Here is a 21,235-nt window from a genome sequence, read left to right as displayed (position 1 = left end):
ACGGTGGCGCAGTGGGTAGCACTGCAGCCTCACAGCATTCGATCCCGGCTCTGGGTCACTGTCCGTGTGGAGTTTGCACATTCTCCCCGTGTCTGCGTGGGTTTCACCCCCACAACCCAAAGATGTGCCGGTTAGCTGGATTGGCCACGCGAAATTGCCAATTAATTGGAAAAATGAATTGGGTACTCTAAATTTATTTTTTTAAATGTATGATCTGTGACTCTCTGAAGCTGAAGGCCTCTGCTTGGGAAGCAAGCAAATCCTATGGGATAATTCGACCAAGAGGGAGGGGGAATAGGGATGCAAGTTTGCCAACGGTGAATGAATGTTTAATTGTCTAGTTATTCAGTTGGCAGTAAAGGCAAGACCAGAATATTAATCCACATTTCTTTTCAAATAGGTAAAATCAAATATTCGGAAAGAGTGTACGATGCATGTATGGACTCTTTTGACTGCCTTCCTCTTGCTGCACTTCTCAATCAGCAGTTTCTTTGTCTTCATGGAGGGCTTTCGCCAGAAATTCATAGTTTAGAAGATATTAGAAAAGTAAGTATTTTATGGAGATGTTTCTATCCCTGATGTAAATGGCTGTTGCGAGTGGACGCGTTTCAGGCAGGGATGAGGAGGAATTGTCTTAGGGTGTGTGCAGAAATGTCCGAGCTTCTGTTTATGATGAGTTTGTGGCCATTTCGGAGACATGGATAGAGCAGGGACAGGAATGGATGTTGCAGGTTCCGGGGTTTAGGTGTTTTAGTAAGCTCAGAGAAGGAGGCAAAAGAGGGGGAGGTGTGGCGCTGTTAGTCAAGAACAGTATTACGGTGGCGGAGAGGATGCTAGATGGGGACTCTTCTTCCGAGGTAGTATGGGCTGAGGTTAGAAACAGGAAAGGAGAGGTCACCCTGTTGGGAGCTTTCTATAGGCCTCCAAATAGTTCTAGGGATGTAGAGGAAAGGATGGCGAAGATGATTCTGGATAAGAGCGAAAGTAACAGGGTAGTTATTATGGGAGACTTTAACTTTCCAAATATTGACTGTCAAAGATATAGTTCGAGTATATTAGATGGGTTGTTTTTTGTACAATGTGTGCAGGAGGGTTTCCTGACACAATATGTTGACAGGCCAACAAGAGGCGAGGCCACGTTGGATTTGGTTTTGGGTAATGAACCAGGCCAGGTGTTAGATTTGGAGGTAAGAGAGCACTTTGGGGACAGTGACCACAATTCGGTGACATTTACGTTAGTGATGGAAAGGGATAAGTATACACCGCAGGGCAAGAGTTATAGCTGGGGGAAGGGCAATTATGATGCCATTAGATATGACTTGGGGGGTGGGCGGGGGATAGGTTGGAGAAGTAGGCTGCAAGTGTTGGGCACATTGGATAAATGGAGCTTGTTCAAGGAACAGCTACTGCGTGTTCTTGATAAGTACGTACCGGTCAGGCAGGGTGAAAGGCATTGAGCGAGGGAACCGTGGTTTACCAAAGAAGTGGAATCTCTTGTTAAGAGGAAGAAGGAGGCCTATGTGAAGATGAGGTGTGAAGTTTCAGTTGGGGCGATTGATAGTTACAAGGTAGCGAGGAAGGATCTAAAGAGAGAGCTAAGACGAGCAAGGAGGGGACATGAGAAATATTTGGCAGGTAGGATCAAGGAAAACCCAAAAGCTTTCTATAGGTATGTCAGGAATAAAAGAATGACTAGGGTAAGAGTAGGGCCAGTCAAGGACAGGGATGGGAAGTTGTGTGTGGAGTCTGAAGAGCTAGGCGAGATACTAAATGAATATTTTTCGTCAGTATTCACTCAGGAAAAAGATAATGTTGTGGAGGAGAATGCTGAGCCGCAGGCTAATAGAATAGATGGCATTGAGGTACATAGGGAAGAGGTGTTGGCAATTCTGGACAGGCTGAAAATAGATAAGTCCCTGGGGCCTGATGGGATTTATCCTAGGATTCTCTGGGAAGCCAGGGAAGAGATTGCGGGGCCTTTGGCTTTGATTTTTATGTCATCATTGACTACAGGAATAGTGCCAGAGGACTGGAGGATAGCAAATGTGGTCCCTTTGTTCAAGAAGGGGAGCAGAGACAACCCCAGCAACTATAGACCGGTGAGCCTCACGTCTGTTGTGGGTAAAGTCTTGGAGGGGATTATAAGAGACAAGATTTATAATCATCCTGATAGGAATAATATGATCAGGGATAGTCAGCATGGCTTTGTGAAGGGTAGGTCATGCCTCACAAACCTTATCGAGTTCTTTGAGAAGGTGACTGAACAGGTAGACGAGGGTAGAGCAGTTGATGTGGTGTAAATGGATTTCGGTAAAGCGTTTGATAAGGTTCCCCACGGTAGGCTATTGCAGAAAATACGGAGGCTGGGGATTGAGGGTGATTTAGAGATATGGATCAGAAATTGGCTAGCTGAAAGAAGACAGAGGGTGGTGGTTGATGGAAATGTTCAGAATGGAGTTCAGTTACAAGTGGCGTACCACAAGGATCTGTTCTGGGGCCGTTGCTGTTTGTCATTTTTATAAATGACCTAGAGGAGGGCGCAGAAGGGTGGGTGAGTAAATTTGCAGACGACACTAAAGTCGGTGGTGTTGTCGACAGTGCGGAAGGATGTAGCAGGTTACAGAGGGACATAGATAAGCTGCAGAGCTGGGCTGAGAGGTGGCAAATGGAGTTTAATGTAGAGAAGTGTGAGGTGATTCACTTTGGAAGGAATAACAGGAATGCGTAATATTTGGCTAATGGTAAAGTTCTTGAAAGTGTGGATGAGCAGAGGGATCTAGGCGTCCATGTACATAGATCCCTGAAAGTTGCCACCCAGGTTGATAGGGTTGTGAAGAAGGCCTATGGAGTGTTGGCCTTTATTGGTAGAGGGATTGAGTTCCGGAGTCATGAGGTCATGTTGCAGCTGTACAAAACTCTGGTACGGCCGCATTTGGAGTATTGCGTACAGTTCTGGTCACCGCATTATAGGAGGGACGTGGAAGCTTTGGAGCGGGTGCAGAGGAGATTTACCAGGATGTTGCCGGGTATGGAGGGAAAATCTTATGAGGAAAGGCTGATGGACTTGAGGTTGTTTTCGTTAGAGAGAAGAAGGTTAAGAGGAGACTTAATAGAGGCATACAAAATGATCAGGGGGTTAGATAGGGTGGACAGTGAGAGCCTTCTCCCGCGGATGGAAATGGCTAGCACGAGGGGACATAGCTTTAAACTGAGGGGTAATAGATATAGGACAGAGGTCAGAGGTAGGTTCTTTATGCAAAGAGTGGTGAGGCCGTGGAATGCCCTACCGGCAACAGTAGTGAACTCGCCAACACTGAGGGCATTTAAAAGTTTATTGGATAAACATATGGATGATAATGGCATAGTGTAGGTTAGATGGCTTTTGTTTCGGTGCAACATCGTGGGCCGAAGGGCCTGTACTGCGCTGTATCGTTCTATGTTCTATGTAATCATTATTTGTGTTTTATGTACTAAGATACATTTTTAAAGGAATAAATCGTAGTTAAATATTTTTATAATTCCACTTGCTGTGTGATCAAAATTTCCCAATATCCCAATTGGCCCATGTTATTTTTCTAGTGAATATCCCTACTCCGTTTCCACATGTAGACAGATGGCACTCAGCTCTGTCTCTTTAACCTCCTCTCTCTCTCTCTCTCTCTCTCTCTCTTTCCCCCCCCCCTCCCCCACTGCATAACTGCATTGTGTTGACAGCTTGCTGTCTGACACCATGTTGAGCATAAGTCAGACATTCTGCCAAACCTGCACTGCCCACATGCTATGCCATGCCTGCCGTGACCCGCTGACAATTACTAAATGTTGTCTACAAATCTTAGCTGTCTGAACTTGCCCCACATCTGCAAATCGACGAAACCCATGTCCCGTTCTGTCCTCTTCAATCCCAACAGATCTTTTGCGTCAGTTCACTATACGTCGATGGAAGAGCGTACAGTCCTGAGCCCTGACAATACTACATCTTCCTGAAAACCCTTGCTTTGCCACAATCTGTCTCTAAAGGCCTCTTCAAAGCCTGTCTTTCTGATACCACCGCTTTGTTCAACAATGCTAGGCAGCTTTTCTTCTCTGAAAAGCATCTTGGGGCATTGCCTACAATAAAAATACTCGTCGTCTATGTAGAAAGCTGGCATGGCTACCCGCTGTCACACAAATCTCTTATATGGGCAGCACGGTAACACAGTGGTGAGCACTGTTGCTTCACAGCGCCGGGGTCTCGGGGCCCAATTCCCGCTTGGGTTACTGTCTGTGCGGAATCTGCACGTTCTCCCCGTGTGTGCATGGGTTTCCTCCGGGTGCCCCGGTTTCCTCCCACAAGTCTCGAAAGACGTGCTTGTTAGCTGAATTGGACATTCTGAATTCTCCCTCTGTGTACCCGAACAGGCGCCAGAATGTGTTGACTAGGGGCTTTTCACAGTAACTTCATTGCAGTGTTAATGCAAGCCTACTTGTGACAATAATAAAGACCAGTCTCCCCCCCCCCCCCCCCAAAAACGACACTCAGTCAAGTTACTGTTGGATCCTTCCTTCCTTGCTATGCAGGCCACGCTCCAGCCCAGCCATATAGAACTTGCCTTCAAGTTAAAATCCAGGTTTTGGTCAGTTTCGCTTTTGGGCTTGTCTAGTCTGGGAAGTGTTGCCTATTTAGAATCCCTCCAGTGCAGGAGGAGGCCATTCGGCCCATTGAGTCTGCACCGACCCTCTGAAAGAGCACCCTACCTACGCCCACTCCCCCTCCCTGTCCCCGTAACCCCACCTAACCTTTGGACACCAAGGGGCAATTTAGCATGGCCAATCCACCTAACCCGCACATCTTTGCACTTGTGTCGGTTGAAGTTGTTGTGTTTGATAAGTACCATTGACTCATTTTCCTGGCTTGTCTCTTCACAGTTAGATAGGTTTAAGGAGCCACCAGCATTCGGGCCAATGTGTGACTTGTTGTGGTCGGATCCTTCGGAGGATTTTGGAAATGAGAAAACACAAGAACACTTCAGTCATAATACAGTGCGGGGATGCTCCTATTTCTACAGGTGCTGTTTGTGGGCAGGTGCAGGCTTTGTCAGTGTGCATTCAATTTCAGCTTTCTGACATTTTAAATGGATATTAATTGGATATCTTTGTGTTTCAGTTACCCAGCTGTTTGTGAATTTTTACAACACAATAATTTGCTATCAATAATTCGAGCACATGAGGCCCAGGATGCAGGGTGAGCTACACTGATTTAAACCATTTTCATTGCAGTGACACAAGTCATACATTTTGTTTCAAGTTTTGTTGGAAAATGAAGGAGGATCATTGAACTGTGGTTTTGTAATTTATAATATGTGAAAGTGATGCGTCGGTACGTTCCTGTATTGCTGTGTGGATCTCGATTGATGCTGCTGACTTTAATGAATTCTCCTCTCACCTGGTTTTAGACACAGCTGAAAACATGGCACAGAGTCATCGGTCTATGCTCGGGAACTCTGAGCTTGGATGTCTTGGAGGTTTAAAGCATGGAAACAGGCCTTTCGGCCCAACTTGTCCATGCTGCCCAGTCTTTACCACTAAGCTAGTCCCAATTGCCCGCATTTGGCCCATATCCTTCTATACATCTTACAGGGACAGGTGGTCTGAGATGCATTTGTTTCAATGCAAGAAGTGTAGCAGGTAAGGCAGATGAACTTAGGGCTTGGATTAGTACCTGGGAATATGATGTTATTGCTATTACTGAGACTTGGTTGAGGGAAGGGCAAGACTGGCAACTAAATATCCCAGGGTATAGATGCTTCAGGAGCGATAGCGAGGGAGGTAAAAGGGGTGGAGGAGTTGGATTACTGGTCAAAGATGATATCACAGCTGTGATTAAGGAGGGCACAATAGAGGATTCGAGCACTGAGGCAATATGGGTAGAGCTAAGAAATAGGAAGGGTGCACTAACATTGTTGGGACTTTACTACAGGCCTCTCAAAAGCGAGCGTGAAGTAGAGGTACAAATATGTAGACAGATTATAGAAAAATGTAGGAGCAATAGGGTGGTCGTGATGGGAAAATTTAACTTCCCCAACATTGAATGGGACTCATGTAGTGTTGGAGGCGTAGATGGAGCAGAATTTGTAAGGAGCATCCAGGAGAGTTTTTTTAGAGCAGTATGTAAATAATCCAACTCGGGAAGGGGCCACACTGGACCTGGTATTGGAGAATGATCCCGGCCAGGTGGTTGAAGTTTCAGTCTGTGATTACTTTGGAAATAGCGATCACAATTCCGTAAGTTTTAGAATACTCATGGACAAAGACGAGAGTGGTCCTAAAGGAAGAGTGCTAAATTGGGGAAAGGCCAAGTATAACAAAATTCGGCAGGAGCTAGGGAATATGGATTGGGAGCAGCTGTTTAAGAGTAAATCCACATTTGAAATGTGGGAGTCTTTTAAGGAAAGGTTGATTGGAATGCAGGACAGACATGTCCCTGTGAAAATGAGGGATAGAAATGGCAAGATTAGGGAACCATGGATGACGGGTGGAATTGTGAGACTAGCAAAGATGAAAAAGGAAGCAGACATTCTTATGACATTCTAGGCGACTTAAATCTGATGAAGCTGTGGAGGAATATCGGGAAAGTAGGACAAATCTCAAACGCGCAATAAAGAGGGCTAAAAGAGGTCATGAAATATCTTTGGCTAACGGGGTTTAGGAAAATCCCAAAGCCTTTTATTCTTATATAAGGAGCAAGAGGGTAACTAGAGAAAGGATTGGCCCACTAAAAGACAAGAGTGAATTTATGCGTGGAGTCAGAGGAAATGAGTGAGATTCTTAATGAGTACTGTGCATCGGTATTCACCAAGGAGAGGGACATGACGGATGTTGAGGCTGGGGATGGATGTTTAAATACTCTAGGTCAAGTCTGCATAAGGAAGGGGGAAGTTTTGGGTATTCTAAAAGGCATTAAGGTTGACAAGTCCCCAGGTCCGGATGGGATCTATCCCAGGTTACTGAGGGAAGCGAGGGACGAAATAGCTGGGGCCTTAACAGATGCACCCTTGAGCATGGGTGAGGTCCCGGAGGACTGGAGAATTGCTAATGTTGTCCCTTTGTTTAAGAAGGGTAGCAGGGATAATCCAGGAATTATAGACCATTGTGCCCGCCTCTACCACCTCCGCTGGCAAAGCGTTCCAGGCACCCACCACCCTCTGCGTAAAAGACTTTCCACGCACATCTCCCTTAAACGTTCCTAATCTCACCTTGAAATCGTGACCCCTTGTAATTGACACCCCCACTCTTGGAAAAAGCTTGTTGCTATCCACCCTGTCCATACCTCTCATAATTTTGTAGACCTCAATCAGGTCCCCCCCTCAACCTCCGTCTTTCCAATGAAAACAATCCTAATCTACTTGACCTTTCTTCATAGCTAGCACCCTCCATACCAGGCAACATCCTGGTGAACCTCCTCTGCACCCTCTCTAAAGCATCCACATCCTCCTGGTAATGAGGCGACCAGAACTGCACGCAGTATTCCAAATGTGGCCTAACCAAAGTCCTATACAACTGTAACATTTCATAGAATTTACAGTGCAGCAGGAGGCCATTCGGCCCATCGGGTCTGCACCAGCTCTTGGAAAGAGCACCCTACCCAAGGTCAACACCGCCACCCTATCCCCATAACCCAGTAACCCCAGCCAACACTAAGGGCAAATTTTGACACTAAGGCCAATTTATCATGGCCAATCCACCTAACCTGCACATCTTTGGACTGTGGGAGGAAACCGGAGCACCCGGAGGAAACCCACGCACACACTGGGAGAACGTGCAGACTCCGCACAGACAGTGACCCAGCGGGGAATCGAACCTGGGACCCTGGAGCTGTGAAGCAATTGTGCTATCCACAATGCTACCGTGCTGCCCCGGAACTGCCGACTCTTGTACTCAATACCCCGTCCGATGAAGGCAAGCATGCTGTATGCCTTCTTGACTCTTACCGACCTGCGTTGCCACCTTCAGGGTACAATGGACCTGAACTCCCAGATCTCTCTGTACATCAATTTTCCCCAGGACTCTTCCATTGGCTGTATAGTCCGCTCTTGAATTAGATCTTCCAAAATGCACCACCTTGCATTTGCCTGGATTGAACTCCATCTGCCATTTCTCTGCCCAACTCTCCAATCTATCTATATTTTGCTGTATTCTCTGACAGTCCTCCTCGCTATCTGCAACTCCACCAATCTTAGTATCATCTGCAAACTTGCGAATCAGACCACCTCTCCCCTCTCACCTTAAATCTATGCCCTCTAGTTTTAGGCTCCCATGCCGTTGGGAAAAGATGTTGATTATCTACCTTATCTATGCCCCTCATCGTCTTGTAGATCTCTATAAGATCACCCCTAAGCCTTCTATGCTCCATGAAAAATGTCCCAGCCTATCCAGCCTCTCATAACTCAAACCATCAAGTCCCGGTAGCATCCTCGTAAATCTTTTCAGCACTCTTCCTAGTTTAATAATATCCTTCCTGTAATAGGGTGACCAGAACTGTACACCGTATTCCAAGTGTGGCCTCACTAATGTCTTGTACAACTTCACGCGGAATGGTTTGTGCTGGACTGCGATGCCCTTTACGTGGAATACCCTGCTAAGACCCAGTACAAAGCCTCACACATAGAAATGGCCACATGGATTTGCAGAATCAGTGGAGCTATATCCAGACATTTGAGCTTTTGATTCTCAAGCTCACGGCCACATTACGACTGGAAAATTCACGTCACAAGATCATGCATCGATACTTACACCGGCGATGATCAGCTTGAAATTCCTGACCACGCGAAAGTGTACATTTGATGCAGAGGAGCGATCAGAATTACCTTGATGTCTGGAGTTTACAATAGATCGGGTAGTGAAGAACAGCACAGTGGTGTCACTCCCAACACTTATTTTTGTTTACCTGATTAAAATGCGGAGAGGACCTTGTAATAGGAATCATCAAAAGTAATATGATAAGTGGGTTTCAGACCTACAGCAGCCACGGGGTTAGCTGGGTTCAGGTTGATATCACTCAGTCTGTCAGCCTTGACTGGGTTTAGTTTATTATAGCATCTCTTAATCCAGCAATTAGTTTGGAGGATCGTGTTACACGTAGTCTACTGCAATCTGGATAGCGTTTAACTGGCAGTCATCTATTCAAGTCTTCGATATTAGTTGAAAGGTATGCAATCTCTCCTCTGGAAATGAGCTTCCCTGGGCTGTTCTGCCTGAGGTGGTTGATTACTGCATTGTCAACTAGCCCTTTACAATCCATGTATGTCCTTCAGGAGCTTCTGTTACTGAGTTGTCGTGATTGCTACACCTCTCTGAATTTGTGATCGCTTTTTAATGCTTTCCAATTCACTCGTCTTTTTCTGTTAGTCTTTTTGGCCCTTTTCATGCCTAAAATTTAGGCTGTCTGGCCTAATCTCATCAAACCCTGAATTCTTTTCCTTCTAATGAATCTTAACAACAAGGTGGTTACAAGCTCCTTGGGCTCCAGGATCCATTAAAGTTCACCACCCCGGGTCGAGCGAAGACGTTTCACTATCCCTACTCATCCCCAGTGCTGTCAGTCAGAAATTGCAGCTGTGAATTATTATTACAGATGTCACTCGAGCTCAAGTCCATGGTCCTTTGGTGTCGCCGTTGGGGATCAGGGTAACCGTGGTCGCTGCTTTTCTGTTTATTCTTGGCTGTTCTGCACTGGCTGTTACAGTGCTCCAGAGCAGGAGTTTATCTGATCTGGCCTGTCATCAGAAACTGATCCTCAGGATTTAATACTTTGCATGGAACTGCATAGGGGGTCCTCGCGCTTGTCCCCTGCAACTTCAAAGAGCCTCGGAAACCCAGGGAGTAACATAAACTGCTTTCATTTTGAGTTTCGGATCTGCTTGTCCAGAGGTATGGCGATGTTCAGCTATTTGCTTGAGTTCCTTAGTTTAATTAATTAAATAAATAATAAACTGTCCTTTTTAAGAACCTTTCCATAATTGAGCAAGGTGGAATTTTTAGCCTTGTTCAAGCTAATGCAATTCATTTTATTACAGTAGTATTAATGGCCACTATAGCTTAAATATGGGAAAACATGATAAGAATTCACCACTGAATTAATCGATCTCTGCAAGCATGCTGCAAGAGTGGTAACGAGCTCTTGGATCCCATTAGCAACACTGAAGTAGGAAAAATGAATAACTCAACCAATTTAAAGGGTTCTGGTGCACTTCCAGACAGTGGTGTGATTTGAAGCTCCTGCAGTTGGGTGTATAACACGTCTGAATCTCTGATAATGTAGCTCAGGAATCAAAAATGTTACAAATGCTGCATTTTGCGGAGAACTTGGTTGATTAAGCAAAGTATCCTTTTCATTTTCAACAATTATTTTTGGCATGATGTGCACTTGTGTGTTACTCAAGTCACCCTTCAATAGTATAAAGCTATTCCAAAACCCATAATATGTGCAGCTCTTTGGTATATGCAAACTTGGGCTCCATAGGGCAGCACGGTGTTGCAGTGGGTTAGCCGTGCAGTCTCGCGGCGCCGCAGTCCCAGGTTCGAACCCGGCTCTGGGTCACTGTCCGTGTGGAGTTTGCACGTTCTCCCCATGTTTCCGTGAGTTTCGCCCCCACAACCCAAAAGATGTGCAGGCAGGTGGATTGGCCATGCTAAATTGCCACTTAATTGGAAAAGAATAGGGTACACTAAATTTATTTTTAAAAACTTGGGATCCATCATATCTGTAATTCCATAGTATACACAGTCATGTCACGCAAAGCAAGTGACCTGTACCATAAAGCAATTGATGAGTATTTACAGAGGAATGAGAATTTCATTCAAATAGTCAGACTTAGAATCACAAAGTAAGCATGCAGAAATGAAAGTTAAAAGCATAAACTGACCAGGTTTATTCTGTGAACAGCTGTGCCCCAACGGATCAATAGTTTGGACCCTACTCTGTCCCAAATTGGATTTAGCCAAGTTGGATTTTTCAGCCCTGCTCTAATTGGCTACATTTTCCCAGTTCTTCCGAGGCAGGTTGTGAGCTGAATGAAAAAAGAGCACGCTGGGTCACTTCCCAGACTTCTCAGTGGTTTTGCCAGACACTGGTTACGGGGATAGGGTGGAAGTGAGGGCTTAAGTGGGTCGGTGCAGACTCGATGGGCCGAATGGCCAACTCCTGCATTATGTTCTATCTGCTGGTAACAGACTTGGTGGTAAACACAGGGCTAAATCGCTGGCTTTGAAAGCAGACCAAGGCAGGCCAGCAGCACGGTTCAATTCCCGTACCAGCCTCCCCGAACAGGCGGCGGAATGTGGCGACTAGCAGCTTTTCACAGTAACTTCATTTGAAGCCTACTTGTGACAATAAGCGATTTTCATTTAATTTCATTTCAAATTGCTGCTGCCTCCAGGCTCCCCGCTGATGCTGAAACCTGGTGGATGCCTGAAGACCGCCTCCTGGTGGCTGGATGCCTCCTTTGACTCCCTACATCATGGAGCCACGGGGTTCAGAGAGCTGCAGACACCACCATCCTGTGGAGGGGCCACTCCCTCCATCTCGATGGCTTGACAGTTGTGGCCATTCAATTTGCTGAACTGTTCAGAGGGCAACTCCATCTTGAAGTGCCATTGCCTCTCCCCTGTCTGCATCAGTAGTGGCCACTCCTCTCTTGTCCTGCTGCTTTCTGATCCGTGCTCCGGTTCCACTGGGCCTCCCACCTCCGGAACTTGCCTGTCCTGCATCTTTAAATGGATAGCAAACCCAGAGGCAGCCAATTAGGAGGCCCCCTTCCAGAATACGGTGCTGGCAGGCAGCCTGTGTACATATGCAGGTTCAGAAGCATCATGTCACCCCAATGTTGCTGCAAGATTCAGTCCAGTGTCAGTTTTATTCCCATTTCCCACATCGACCTCCTTTGAGGACCTTGTCCGTTATTAGGCAGCACAGAATAATTCAAATGGAAGCTTTCCATCAGACTGTGCTAAGCTCCAGTGGTGACTGAACTAGAAAGCAGGCCTCGACTTCGACTCAAGTTTGTGTTCAGCAATCACACCTCCAACAACACCACAATGCCACCTGTATCCCCATTATATTTAGTGCAGTCTGTTAAACAATTAAAACCCGAATTCCAGGGAACATTAACTCTTTCCCAACAGACTGCCCTGGATTGCTGGTATCTGACCCACTATAGTGGGACTCTTGCCATTATTGTGGGTTATCTCAGGCCAGAGATTTCAGCGCAAGAGTCAGGCTAATGCTGGCATGCTGCATTGTTAGAGGTATCTTCATTTGGCTGTTAAGTTAAACCAAGGTCTCATTTTACTCTTCCTATTAAGTAGGGGCGGCATGGTAGCACAGTGGTTAGCAATGTTGCTTCACAGCGCTGGGGTCCCAGGTTCAATTCCCGGCTTGGGTCACTGTCTGTGAGGAGTCTGCGCGTTCTCCCCGTGTCTGCGTGGGTTTCCTCCGGGTGCTCCGGTTTCCTCCCACAAGTCCCGAAAGACGTTCTGTTAGATGAATTGGACATTCTGAATTCTCCGTCTGTGTACCCGAACAGGTGCTGGAATGTGGCGACTACGTGCTTTTCACAGTAACTTCATTGCAGTGTTAATGTAAGTCTACTTGCGACAATAATAAAAGATTATTGTAAAAAGGCTGTTGAGATTCCCTGTGTAATAACTGACTACACTTCAAAAGTACTGAATTGCTTTAAAGTGTTTAGGGATGTTTTGAAGTTCTGAAATGTGCTGTATTATTTTTCTTTGGTCACCCAGTTCTGGTAATGTTCTAATAATTAGTTTTATTATGGTTTTAAATTCATTATGTGGTTAAATATGATTGTTTTCAATATTTTTGTTTTTACAGCTACAGAATGTACAGAAAAAGCCAAACCACTGGGTTCCCATCATTAATCACAATATTTTCTGCACCAAACTATTTAGATGTCTATAATAATAAAGGTAGGTTCTTTGTACCTTATTTCATTGGTTTGTGCCTTTTTTTCAAAAAAGAATCTTTCCTTTTTAGTTCCGCGTTGACTGAGACACTCGCACATTGCTGTAAATTGAGTGCTCCTAGACAGTTGTCATCTCCACATCCAGAGCCTGTCACTAGAATATTTCATTGTAGGGGGTCATCATGACTTGACTACTCTCTTCCGCTCTCTCACAAGCTCACACATTGTTACTGTCGAGGGCTTTGGATAGTGATCAGTAGCGAGAATCCTGGCTAATGTTCATTCCTGTGCCACTGAAGGCGTTTTGACTACCACCATGAATAGGAGCTAATTGGGGTGGCAAGGTCCCAGGTTCGATCCCGGCACCGGGTCACTGTCCGTGTGGAGTTTGCCCATTCTCCCCGTGTCTGCGTGGGGCTCACCCCACAACCCAAAGATGTGCATCTTCCACGCTAAATTGCTCCTTAATGGAGAAAAAAGAATTGGGTATTTCAAATTTTTTTTTTTTAAATGAATAGGAGCTATTTCATCAACTACCCAGAGAATAATTGGTTAGGGAAAGGCACAAATGAAAAGTGGAGCTTGTTCAAGGAACAAATACTGCGTGTCCTTGATAGGCATGTCCCTGTCAGACAGGGAGGAAATGGCCGTGAGAGGGAACCATGGTTCACAAAAGAGTTGAATGTCTTGTCAAGAGGAAAAAGGAAGAGTATGTAAGGATGAGAAAACAAGGTTCAGTTGGGTCACTTGAGGGTTACAAGGTAGCAAGGAATGAGCTAAAGAAAAAGGGCTTAGGAGAGCTAGGAGGGGGCATGAGAAGTCCTTGGCGGGTCGGATCAAGGAAAACCCCAAGACTTTTTTACTCTTATGTGAGAAATAAAAGAATGACCAGGGTGAGGTTAGGGTCGGTCAAGGACTGTAGTGGGAACTTGTGCATGGAGTCAGAAGAGATAGGAGAGGCGTTGAATGAATACTTTTCTTCAGCGTTCACCAAGGAGAGAGGCCATGTTTTTGAGGATGAGAGTGTGATACAGGCGGGTAGGCTAGAGGAGGTAGATGTTCTGAGGAAGGATCTATTAGCAATTTTGAAAAATATAAGGGCCGACAAGTCCCCTGGGCCAGATGGGATATATCCAAGGATTCTTTTGGAGGCAAGGGATGAGATTGCAGAACCTTTGGCTTTGATTTTTGGGACCTCACTGTCCATGGGGATAGTGCCAGAGGACTGGAGAGTGGCAAATGTTGTCCCTCTGTTCAAGAAAGGGAATAGGAATGACCCTGGTAATTATAGGCCGGTTAGCCTTACTTCGGTGGTCGGTAAGTTAATGGAAAAGGTCCTGAAGGATAGGATTTACGACCATTTGGAAAGATGCAGCTTAATCCGGGATAGTCAACACGGATTTGTGAAGGGTAGGTCTTGCCTCACAAATTTGATTGAATTCTTTGAGGAGGTAACTAAGTGTGTAGATGAAGGTAGAGCAGTTGATGTTGTATACATGGATTTTAGTAAGGCGTTTGATAAGGTTCCCCATGGTCAGCTTATGAAGAAAGTAAGGAGGTGTGGGATAGAGGGAAATTTGGCCAATTGGATAAGTAACTGGCTATCACATAGAAGACAGAGGGTGGTGGTGGATGGAAAATGTTGAGACTGGAGACCAGTTACCAGCGATGTACCACAGGGATCAGTGCTGGGTCCTCTGCTATTTGTGATTTTTATCAATGACTTGGAGGAGAGGGCTGAAGGGTGGGTCAGTAAATTTGGTGATGACACCAAGATTGGTGGAGTAGTGGATGAGGTGGAGGGCTGTTGTAGGCTGCAAAGAGACATTGATGGGATGCAGAGCTGGGCCGATAAATGGCAGATGGAGTTTAACCCTGATAAGTGCGAGGTGATTCATTCTGGTAGAAAAAAATCTGAATGTGGATTACAGGATCAACGACGGGGTTCTGAGGAATGTGGAGGAACAGAGAGATCTTGGGGTTCATGTCCACGGATCTCTGAAGGCTGCCACTCAAGTGGATAGAGCCGTGAAGAATGTCTATAGTGTGTTAGCGTTTATTAACGGGGGGCTTGAGTTTAAGAGCCGCGGGGTTATGCTGCAACTTTACATGACCCTGGTGAGACCACATTTGGAGTATTGTGTGCAGTTCTGGTCACCTCACAAGCGGAAGGATGTGGAAGCATTGGAAAGGGTGCAAAGGAGATTGACCAGGATGCTGCCTGGTTTGCAGGATAGGTCTTATGAGGAAAGATTGAGGGAGCTAGGGCTTTTCTCTTTGGAGCGGAGGAGGTTGAGAGGCGACTTAATAGAGGTTTATAAGATGATGAGGCGGATAGATAGTGGACGTTCAGAGACTATTTCCTCGGGTGGATGTAGCTGTTACAAGGGGGCATTACTATAAGGTTCATGGTGGAAGATATAGGAGGGATGTCCGAGGTAGGTTCTTTACTCAGAGAGTGGTTAGGTGTGGAATGGACTGCCTGCTGTGATAGTGGAGTCGGACACTTTAGGAACTTTCAAGCGGTTATTGGATAGGCACATGGAGCACACCAGAATGACAGGGAGTGGGATAGCTTGATCTTGGTTTCAGACAATGCTCGGCACAACATCGAGGGCCGAAGGCCTGTTCTGTGCTGTACCGTTCTATGTTCTCAGCACTTCCTTGTGCCGTATCCCTCTATACCCGTCCTATCCATGTATTTGTCGAGATGCCTTTTGAACGGCGTTAATGTATCTGTTTCCACAACCTCCCCTGGCAACGCGTTCCAGGCACTCACCACCCTCTGCGTAAAAAACCTGCCTCGCACATCTCCTCTAAACTTTGCCCCACGGAATGTAAACCTGTGCCCCCTGGTGACTGACCCCTCCACCCTGGGAAAGAGTTACACATTAAAAACAGTCTAAAATAAAGATTTTACCTCTTTGAAACGCCTCCCTCTATGCTACAGTGCCATGCTCAGTATATCACCGAGAGATTGTGTTTCATTTCAGCTGCTGTATTGAAGTATGAAAATAATGTGATGAATATTCGACAGTTCAACTGTTCTCCTCACCCCTACTGGCTGCCTAACTTCATGGACGTCTTTACATGGTCGCTGCCGTTTGTTGGGGAAAAAGGTATAGCTATTGAACACTCATTTTGCTAAAGGTAAATTGAAAATATTAGCAAAGGTAAAAATTGAAACATGTGGCGCAGATTAAATCGTAAATTAAACAAAATTATTTCTTATTGTGCAGTCACTGAGATGCTGGTTAACGTCCTCAATATCTGCTCTGACGATGAGCTCATGTCGGAGGGCGACGATGCATTTGACGGTAAGAGCTTTTCATTTGGTGTGCATTCATCAACGAGTGTTTAGAGTGTAAGAGTTCTGAGAATGTGTGACAGCCTGCGTAGTTATTTGTCGAGGTGTCTCTGCGTCAAACGTAATGTTTCCATTGTGGGGATTGACAGGGTCGACGTGGAGCAGGGTGTCTCCCCCTGTTGCACATTCTCGAACGAGAGGTCATAGTTTTAGGCTAAGAGGTGGCAGATTGAAAGCAGAAATGAGGGAGGATTGCTTCAAAGAGCTACAGCACAAGGAACAGGCCCTTCGGCCCTCAAGCGGTGGTGAACGTGTGGAATTCTCTACCCCAGAAGGCGGTGGATGGCAGAACAATGAACACGTTTAAGGAGGGGGTAGATCGGTTTTTAATTAGTAGCGGGTTGAAGGGCTATGGGGAGCGGGCAGATGGGGCCGAGATGAGATCAGCCATGATCGTACTGAATTGGTGGAGCGGGCTCAAGGGGCTGAATGGCCTCCTTCTCGTTCGTGAGTTCCTGAGTGGCGGCTTGAACGAGAGCTTGGTTGACTTGCAATGGTTCTTTGTTGATGAGGGCTGACTAGTTCCATTCAGCTACCCAAGGATTTCTGAAACTTTTTTAAAATTTGTTTTTATTAAAGCTTTTTTCAAGGAACGGTTGCCACCTCTGAGAGAACCCCATCAAGGGCCCTCTCAAGGCAAACTTTATTCTATCCAGGCTGAGAAACCCAGCCATGTCACTAACCCAGGTCTCCACGCTCGGGGGTTTCGTGTCTCTCCACATTAAAAGGATCCGTCTCCGGGCTACCAGGGAGGCAAAGGCCAAAACCTCGGCCTCTTTCGCTTCCTGAACTCCCGGATCCACTGACACCCCAAAGATCGCTATGTCTGGACTCTGCTTCACCCGCGTGTCCAAGATCCTGGACATAGCCCTCGCAAAGTCCTGTCAGAATTCTTTAAGCGCCGGGCATGCCCAGAACATATGGACATGGTTCGTTGGGCTCCCTGAGCATCTCGCACAGCTGTCCTCTACCCCAAAGAATTTGCTTATTCTTGCCGTTGGCATGTGAGCCCGATGTACCACCTTGAACTGAATTAAGCTGAGCCTGGCACATAATGAAGAGGAATTTACCCTGCCCAGGGCATCAGCCCACAGGCCCTCATCCAGCTCCCCGCCCAGCTCCTCCTCCCACTTGCCCTTCAGCTCCTCCACTGGGGCTTCCTCCGCCCCCTGCAGTTCTTGGTAGATGTCCGACACCTTCCCCTCCCCTACCCAGATGCCAGACACCACCCTGTCCTGTGTCCTACGAGGGGGTAGCAACGAAAATGTCCCCACCTGTTTTTTGAGAAAGTCGTGGGCTTGGAGGTGTTTCCAGGGGGCAGGCTGAACTTCTCCTCCAGCGCCTTCAAGCTAGGGAAAGTCCCATCCATGAACAGGTCACCCATCCTTTTAATGCCTGCCCTGTGCCAGCTTTGAAACCCTCCGTCTATCTTACCCGGCACAAATCTATGATTATTCCGTATCCGGGTCCAAACTGAGGCCCCCTCCTCCTTCCTGTACCTTCTCCACTGATCCCAGCCGTTACCAGTGCCCCTAGGCTGGTGCCTTTGCATGACGCCGACCCCTCCTCCATTACCCATTTCCAAATCATGGCTACATTAGCTGCCCAGCAGTAGCTACAGAAGTTTGGTAGCGCCAACCCTTCCCGACTGCACTCCAAAAACAGTCTTAACTCGCGGGGTCTTGTTTGCCCACACAAATCCCGTGATAATCCTGTTCACCCGCTTGAAGAAGGATTTGGGGATGAAAATGGGGAGGCACTGGAAAACGAACAGGAATCTGGGGAGGACCGTCATTTTCACGGTCTTCACCCTTCCCGCCAGGGAAAGCGGGAGCATGTCCCACCTTTTAAAGTCTCCCTCCATCTGCTCTGCCAGCCGAGATAGATTGAGCCTGTGTAGGGCATCCCAGTTCCTAGCCACCTGTATACCTGGGTACCGAAAGCTCCTCTCCACCATCTTGAGCGAGAGCTCTCCCAGTCTCTTCTGACCCCTAGCGTGGGTTACAAACAGCTCACTTTTCCCCACGTTCAACTTGTACCCCGAGAAGCTCCCAAAGTCCCTTACGTTCCGCATGACCACCCCCATCCCCTCTAGCGGGTCCGAAATATACAATAGGTCGTCTGCGCAGAGCAAAACCCGGTGCCAGTCCCCTCCAGTTCCTTGAAGTCCTCAGCGCTATGGCCAATGGCTCAATTGCCAGGCACATAGTAGCGGGGATAGGGGGCACCCCTGCCTCGTCCCTCGGCGCAGCCTAAAATACTCTGACTTCAGCCGGTTCGTGGACACACTCGCTACAGGGGCCTGATACAGTAGTTTGACCCACCCTATGAATCCCTCACCGAATCCAAACCTACCTAACACTTCCCATAGGTACTCCCATTCCACCCGGTCAAAGGCTTTCTCCGCATCCATTGCAGCCACTACTTCTGCGTCCCCTCCTTCTGAGGGCATCATGTTTAGGAGCCTCCTCACATTTGTGTTCAATTGCCTGCCCTTGACAAAACCCCTCTGATCCTCATCAATCACTCCCGGGACACAGTCCTCTATTCTAGTAGCCAAACCTTTTAGCAGCAGTTTGGCATCCATGTCCAGGAGCGATATCGGCCTGTGGGACCCACATTGAAGCGGATCCTTCTCCCTCTTCAGGATGAGCGAGATAGAAGCCCGCGACATCGTCGGGGGGCGGGTTCCTCTCTCCTTAGCCTTGTTAAAGGTTCTGAGCAGGAGTGGGCTCAGCAGCTCCAAGAATTTCTTGTAGAATTCTACATGGTAGCCGTCCGGTCCCGGCGCCTTGCCCAACTGCATATTATCTAGGCCCTTAACTATCTCCTCCAACTCAATCGGGGCCCCCAGTCCCTCCACCACATCCTCGTCCACCCTTGGGAACCTCAATTGGTCCATAAATTACTTCATCCCTTCCCCTCCCACCGGGGGCTCTGACTCGTACAGTTTAAAATAGAACTCCTTGAAGACTTTGTTGATCCTCTCTGGGCCCAAGACCGTGTTACCTGCCTTATCCCTAACTCCCCCAATTTCCCTAGCAGCCTCTCTCCTGCGAAGTTGGTGTGCCAGCATCCTAATCTCTTTCACCCCATACTCTTAGACTGCCCCTTTCACCTTCCTCAGCTGTGCCTCCGCCTTCCCGGTCAGCAGATCGAACTCCGCCTGCAATCTCCGGCGCTCCTTCAGCAGCCCCTCCTCGGGGCTTCCTGTCTACTCTAAGTATCTCTCCCACCAGCCTCTCCCTCTCCGCCCTCTCCCTCTTCTCTCTATGGGACCTAATTAGAAATTAACTCTCCTCTAATAACCGCCTTCATAGCCTCCCAAACCGTTGTTGCTGTTAACTCCCGTGTCATTTGTTGTCACATAGTTTTGGATGCTCCTCTTTATCCGCCCACGCACCTCTTACCCGCTAGCAGTCCCACATCCAGTCTACCCCCCATTATCAAATTATTTGATTCCCAAGTCCAGGATTTTACCCAGCATGCGGCCTCATGAATTCCACGTTGTCCCAATTCGGGGCATAGACGTTCACTAACACCACCCGGGCCCCCTGCAGCTTACCACTCACCATAATGTACCTGCCCCCCTTCTCCGCCACAATATTCCCTGCCTCGAATGCCACCCATTTGCTAACCAGAATTGCCACCCCCCTGGTCTTCAACTCCAGCCCCGAATGGAACAACTGGCCCACCCGTCCCCCCCCATAGTCTCGTTTGGTCAACGAGTTTTAAAGGCGTCTCCTGTAGCATGGCCACGTCTGCCTTTGAAGTGCGAGAACACATGGGCCCTCATGACTGGCCCGTTCAGACCCCTCACTCCACGTGATCAGCCTGGATGGGGGATTAACCCCCCCCACCAACTAGCCATCTCCCTTTTTCGGCCAGCCATGTGCCCGCGCCCGCCGCTCACTCCAGCCCTCCCACTGGAGGCCCCCCAACCCGACTCGACATCTGTTCTCAAAAGTTGGCTCCACTTCAGTCAGCAAAGCAGCACCCCATCTCCCAGCCCCCCAATCCCCATGTCAGGCACCAGCTTAACACTGATTTGCCCCCCTTCTGTAAGTCTGCTGACCCCGGCCGCTCCTGCCTCTATCTCCAATCTTACTGTTGTCTCCTCCTTCGGGCCCCCAACCTCCCCTCCCCCCAAAGGGTAAGAGAGAGAGAGAACCATCCAAATTCTTCCCATGAAACAAGAAACACACCCTGGGCGTTACCCCGCCCCCTGGAGAAAAAAAAATGAACAACTTAAATTCAACTACCAATCTTACATTAGGCCCACACCCGGTTACACGTCCCCACCAGGGCGTTTCACCCACGTGCAGCTGTCCTTGAGCTCGAGTCCAGCTTTTCATGCTGAATAAATGTCCACGCCTCGCCCGGCGTATCGAAGTAGTGGTGCCTGTCCTGGTACGTAACCCAAAGCCTCGCCGGATGCAGCAGCCCGAACCTCACCCCTTTGTTGTGGAGGACCGCCTTAGCCCGGTTGAATCCCGCACGCCTCTTAGCCAATTCTGCTCCCAGGTCCTGGTGTATACGAATCTCACAGTTCTCCCACTTACTGCTCCGCTCCTTCTTTGCCCAACGCAAGACGCGCTCCCTGTCTGTGAAGCGGTGGAATCTTATCACCATCGCCCTCGGCGGTTCGTTCGCCCTAGGCTTCCTCGCAAGGACTCTGTGCAGTTCCAAGGGCTGCGGGAAGGCCCCCGCGCCCATCAGCGTCACCAGCATCGTGGTCACAAATGCGCACGCGTCCGCCCCCTCCGCACCCTCAGGGAGGTCCAAAATTCGCAAGTTTTTGTCCCCTAGACCTACTTTCGGGGTCATCCAGTCTCTCCTGCCATCTCTTGTGCAGGGCCTCATGTGGCTCCACCCTGACCGCCAGGCCCAGGAGCTCATCCTCGTTGTC

The 21,235-nt window shown here is 47.8% G+C and overlaps 1 protein-coding gene across 5 annotated transcripts in view; it reads left to right on the top strand.

Moving 5' to 3' along the window:
- Positions 1-21,235, top strand: part of LOC140403688 (serine/threonine-protein phosphatase 2B catalytic subunit beta isoform) — a 153,977-nt gene that overhangs the window by 114,507 nt on the left and 18,235 nt on the right. For all 5 annotated transcript variants that reach the window (XM_072491860.1, XM_072491859.1, XM_072491862.1 and 2 more), the window contains 6 exons: positions 401-546; positions 4,906-5,045; positions 5,144-5,221; positions 12,869-12,963; positions 15,953-16,078; positions 16,199-16,276. In XM_072491860.1, coding sequence (XP_072347961.1) covers positions 401-546; positions 4,906-5,045; positions 5,144-5,221; positions 12,869-12,963; positions 15,953-16,078; positions 16,199-16,276 — 663 coding nt within the window. The remainder of the gene's footprint in view (positions 1-400; positions 547-4,905; positions 5,046-5,143; positions 5,222-12,868; positions 12,964-15,952; positions 16,079-16,198; positions 16,277-21,235) is intronic.

The sequence above is a fragment of the Scyliorhinus torazame genome, chromosome 28 (genome assembly GCF_047496885.1).
Source record: "Scyliorhinus torazame isolate Kashiwa2021f chromosome 28, sScyTor2.1, whole genome shotgun sequence".
Lineage (NCBI taxonomy): Eukaryota > Metazoa > Chordata > Chondrichthyes > Carcharhiniformes > Scyliorhinidae > Scyliorhinus > Scyliorhinus torazame.
The sequence above is the reverse complement of the archived record's forward strand: the minus strand, read 5'-3'. Positions and strand labels throughout refer to the sequence as shown.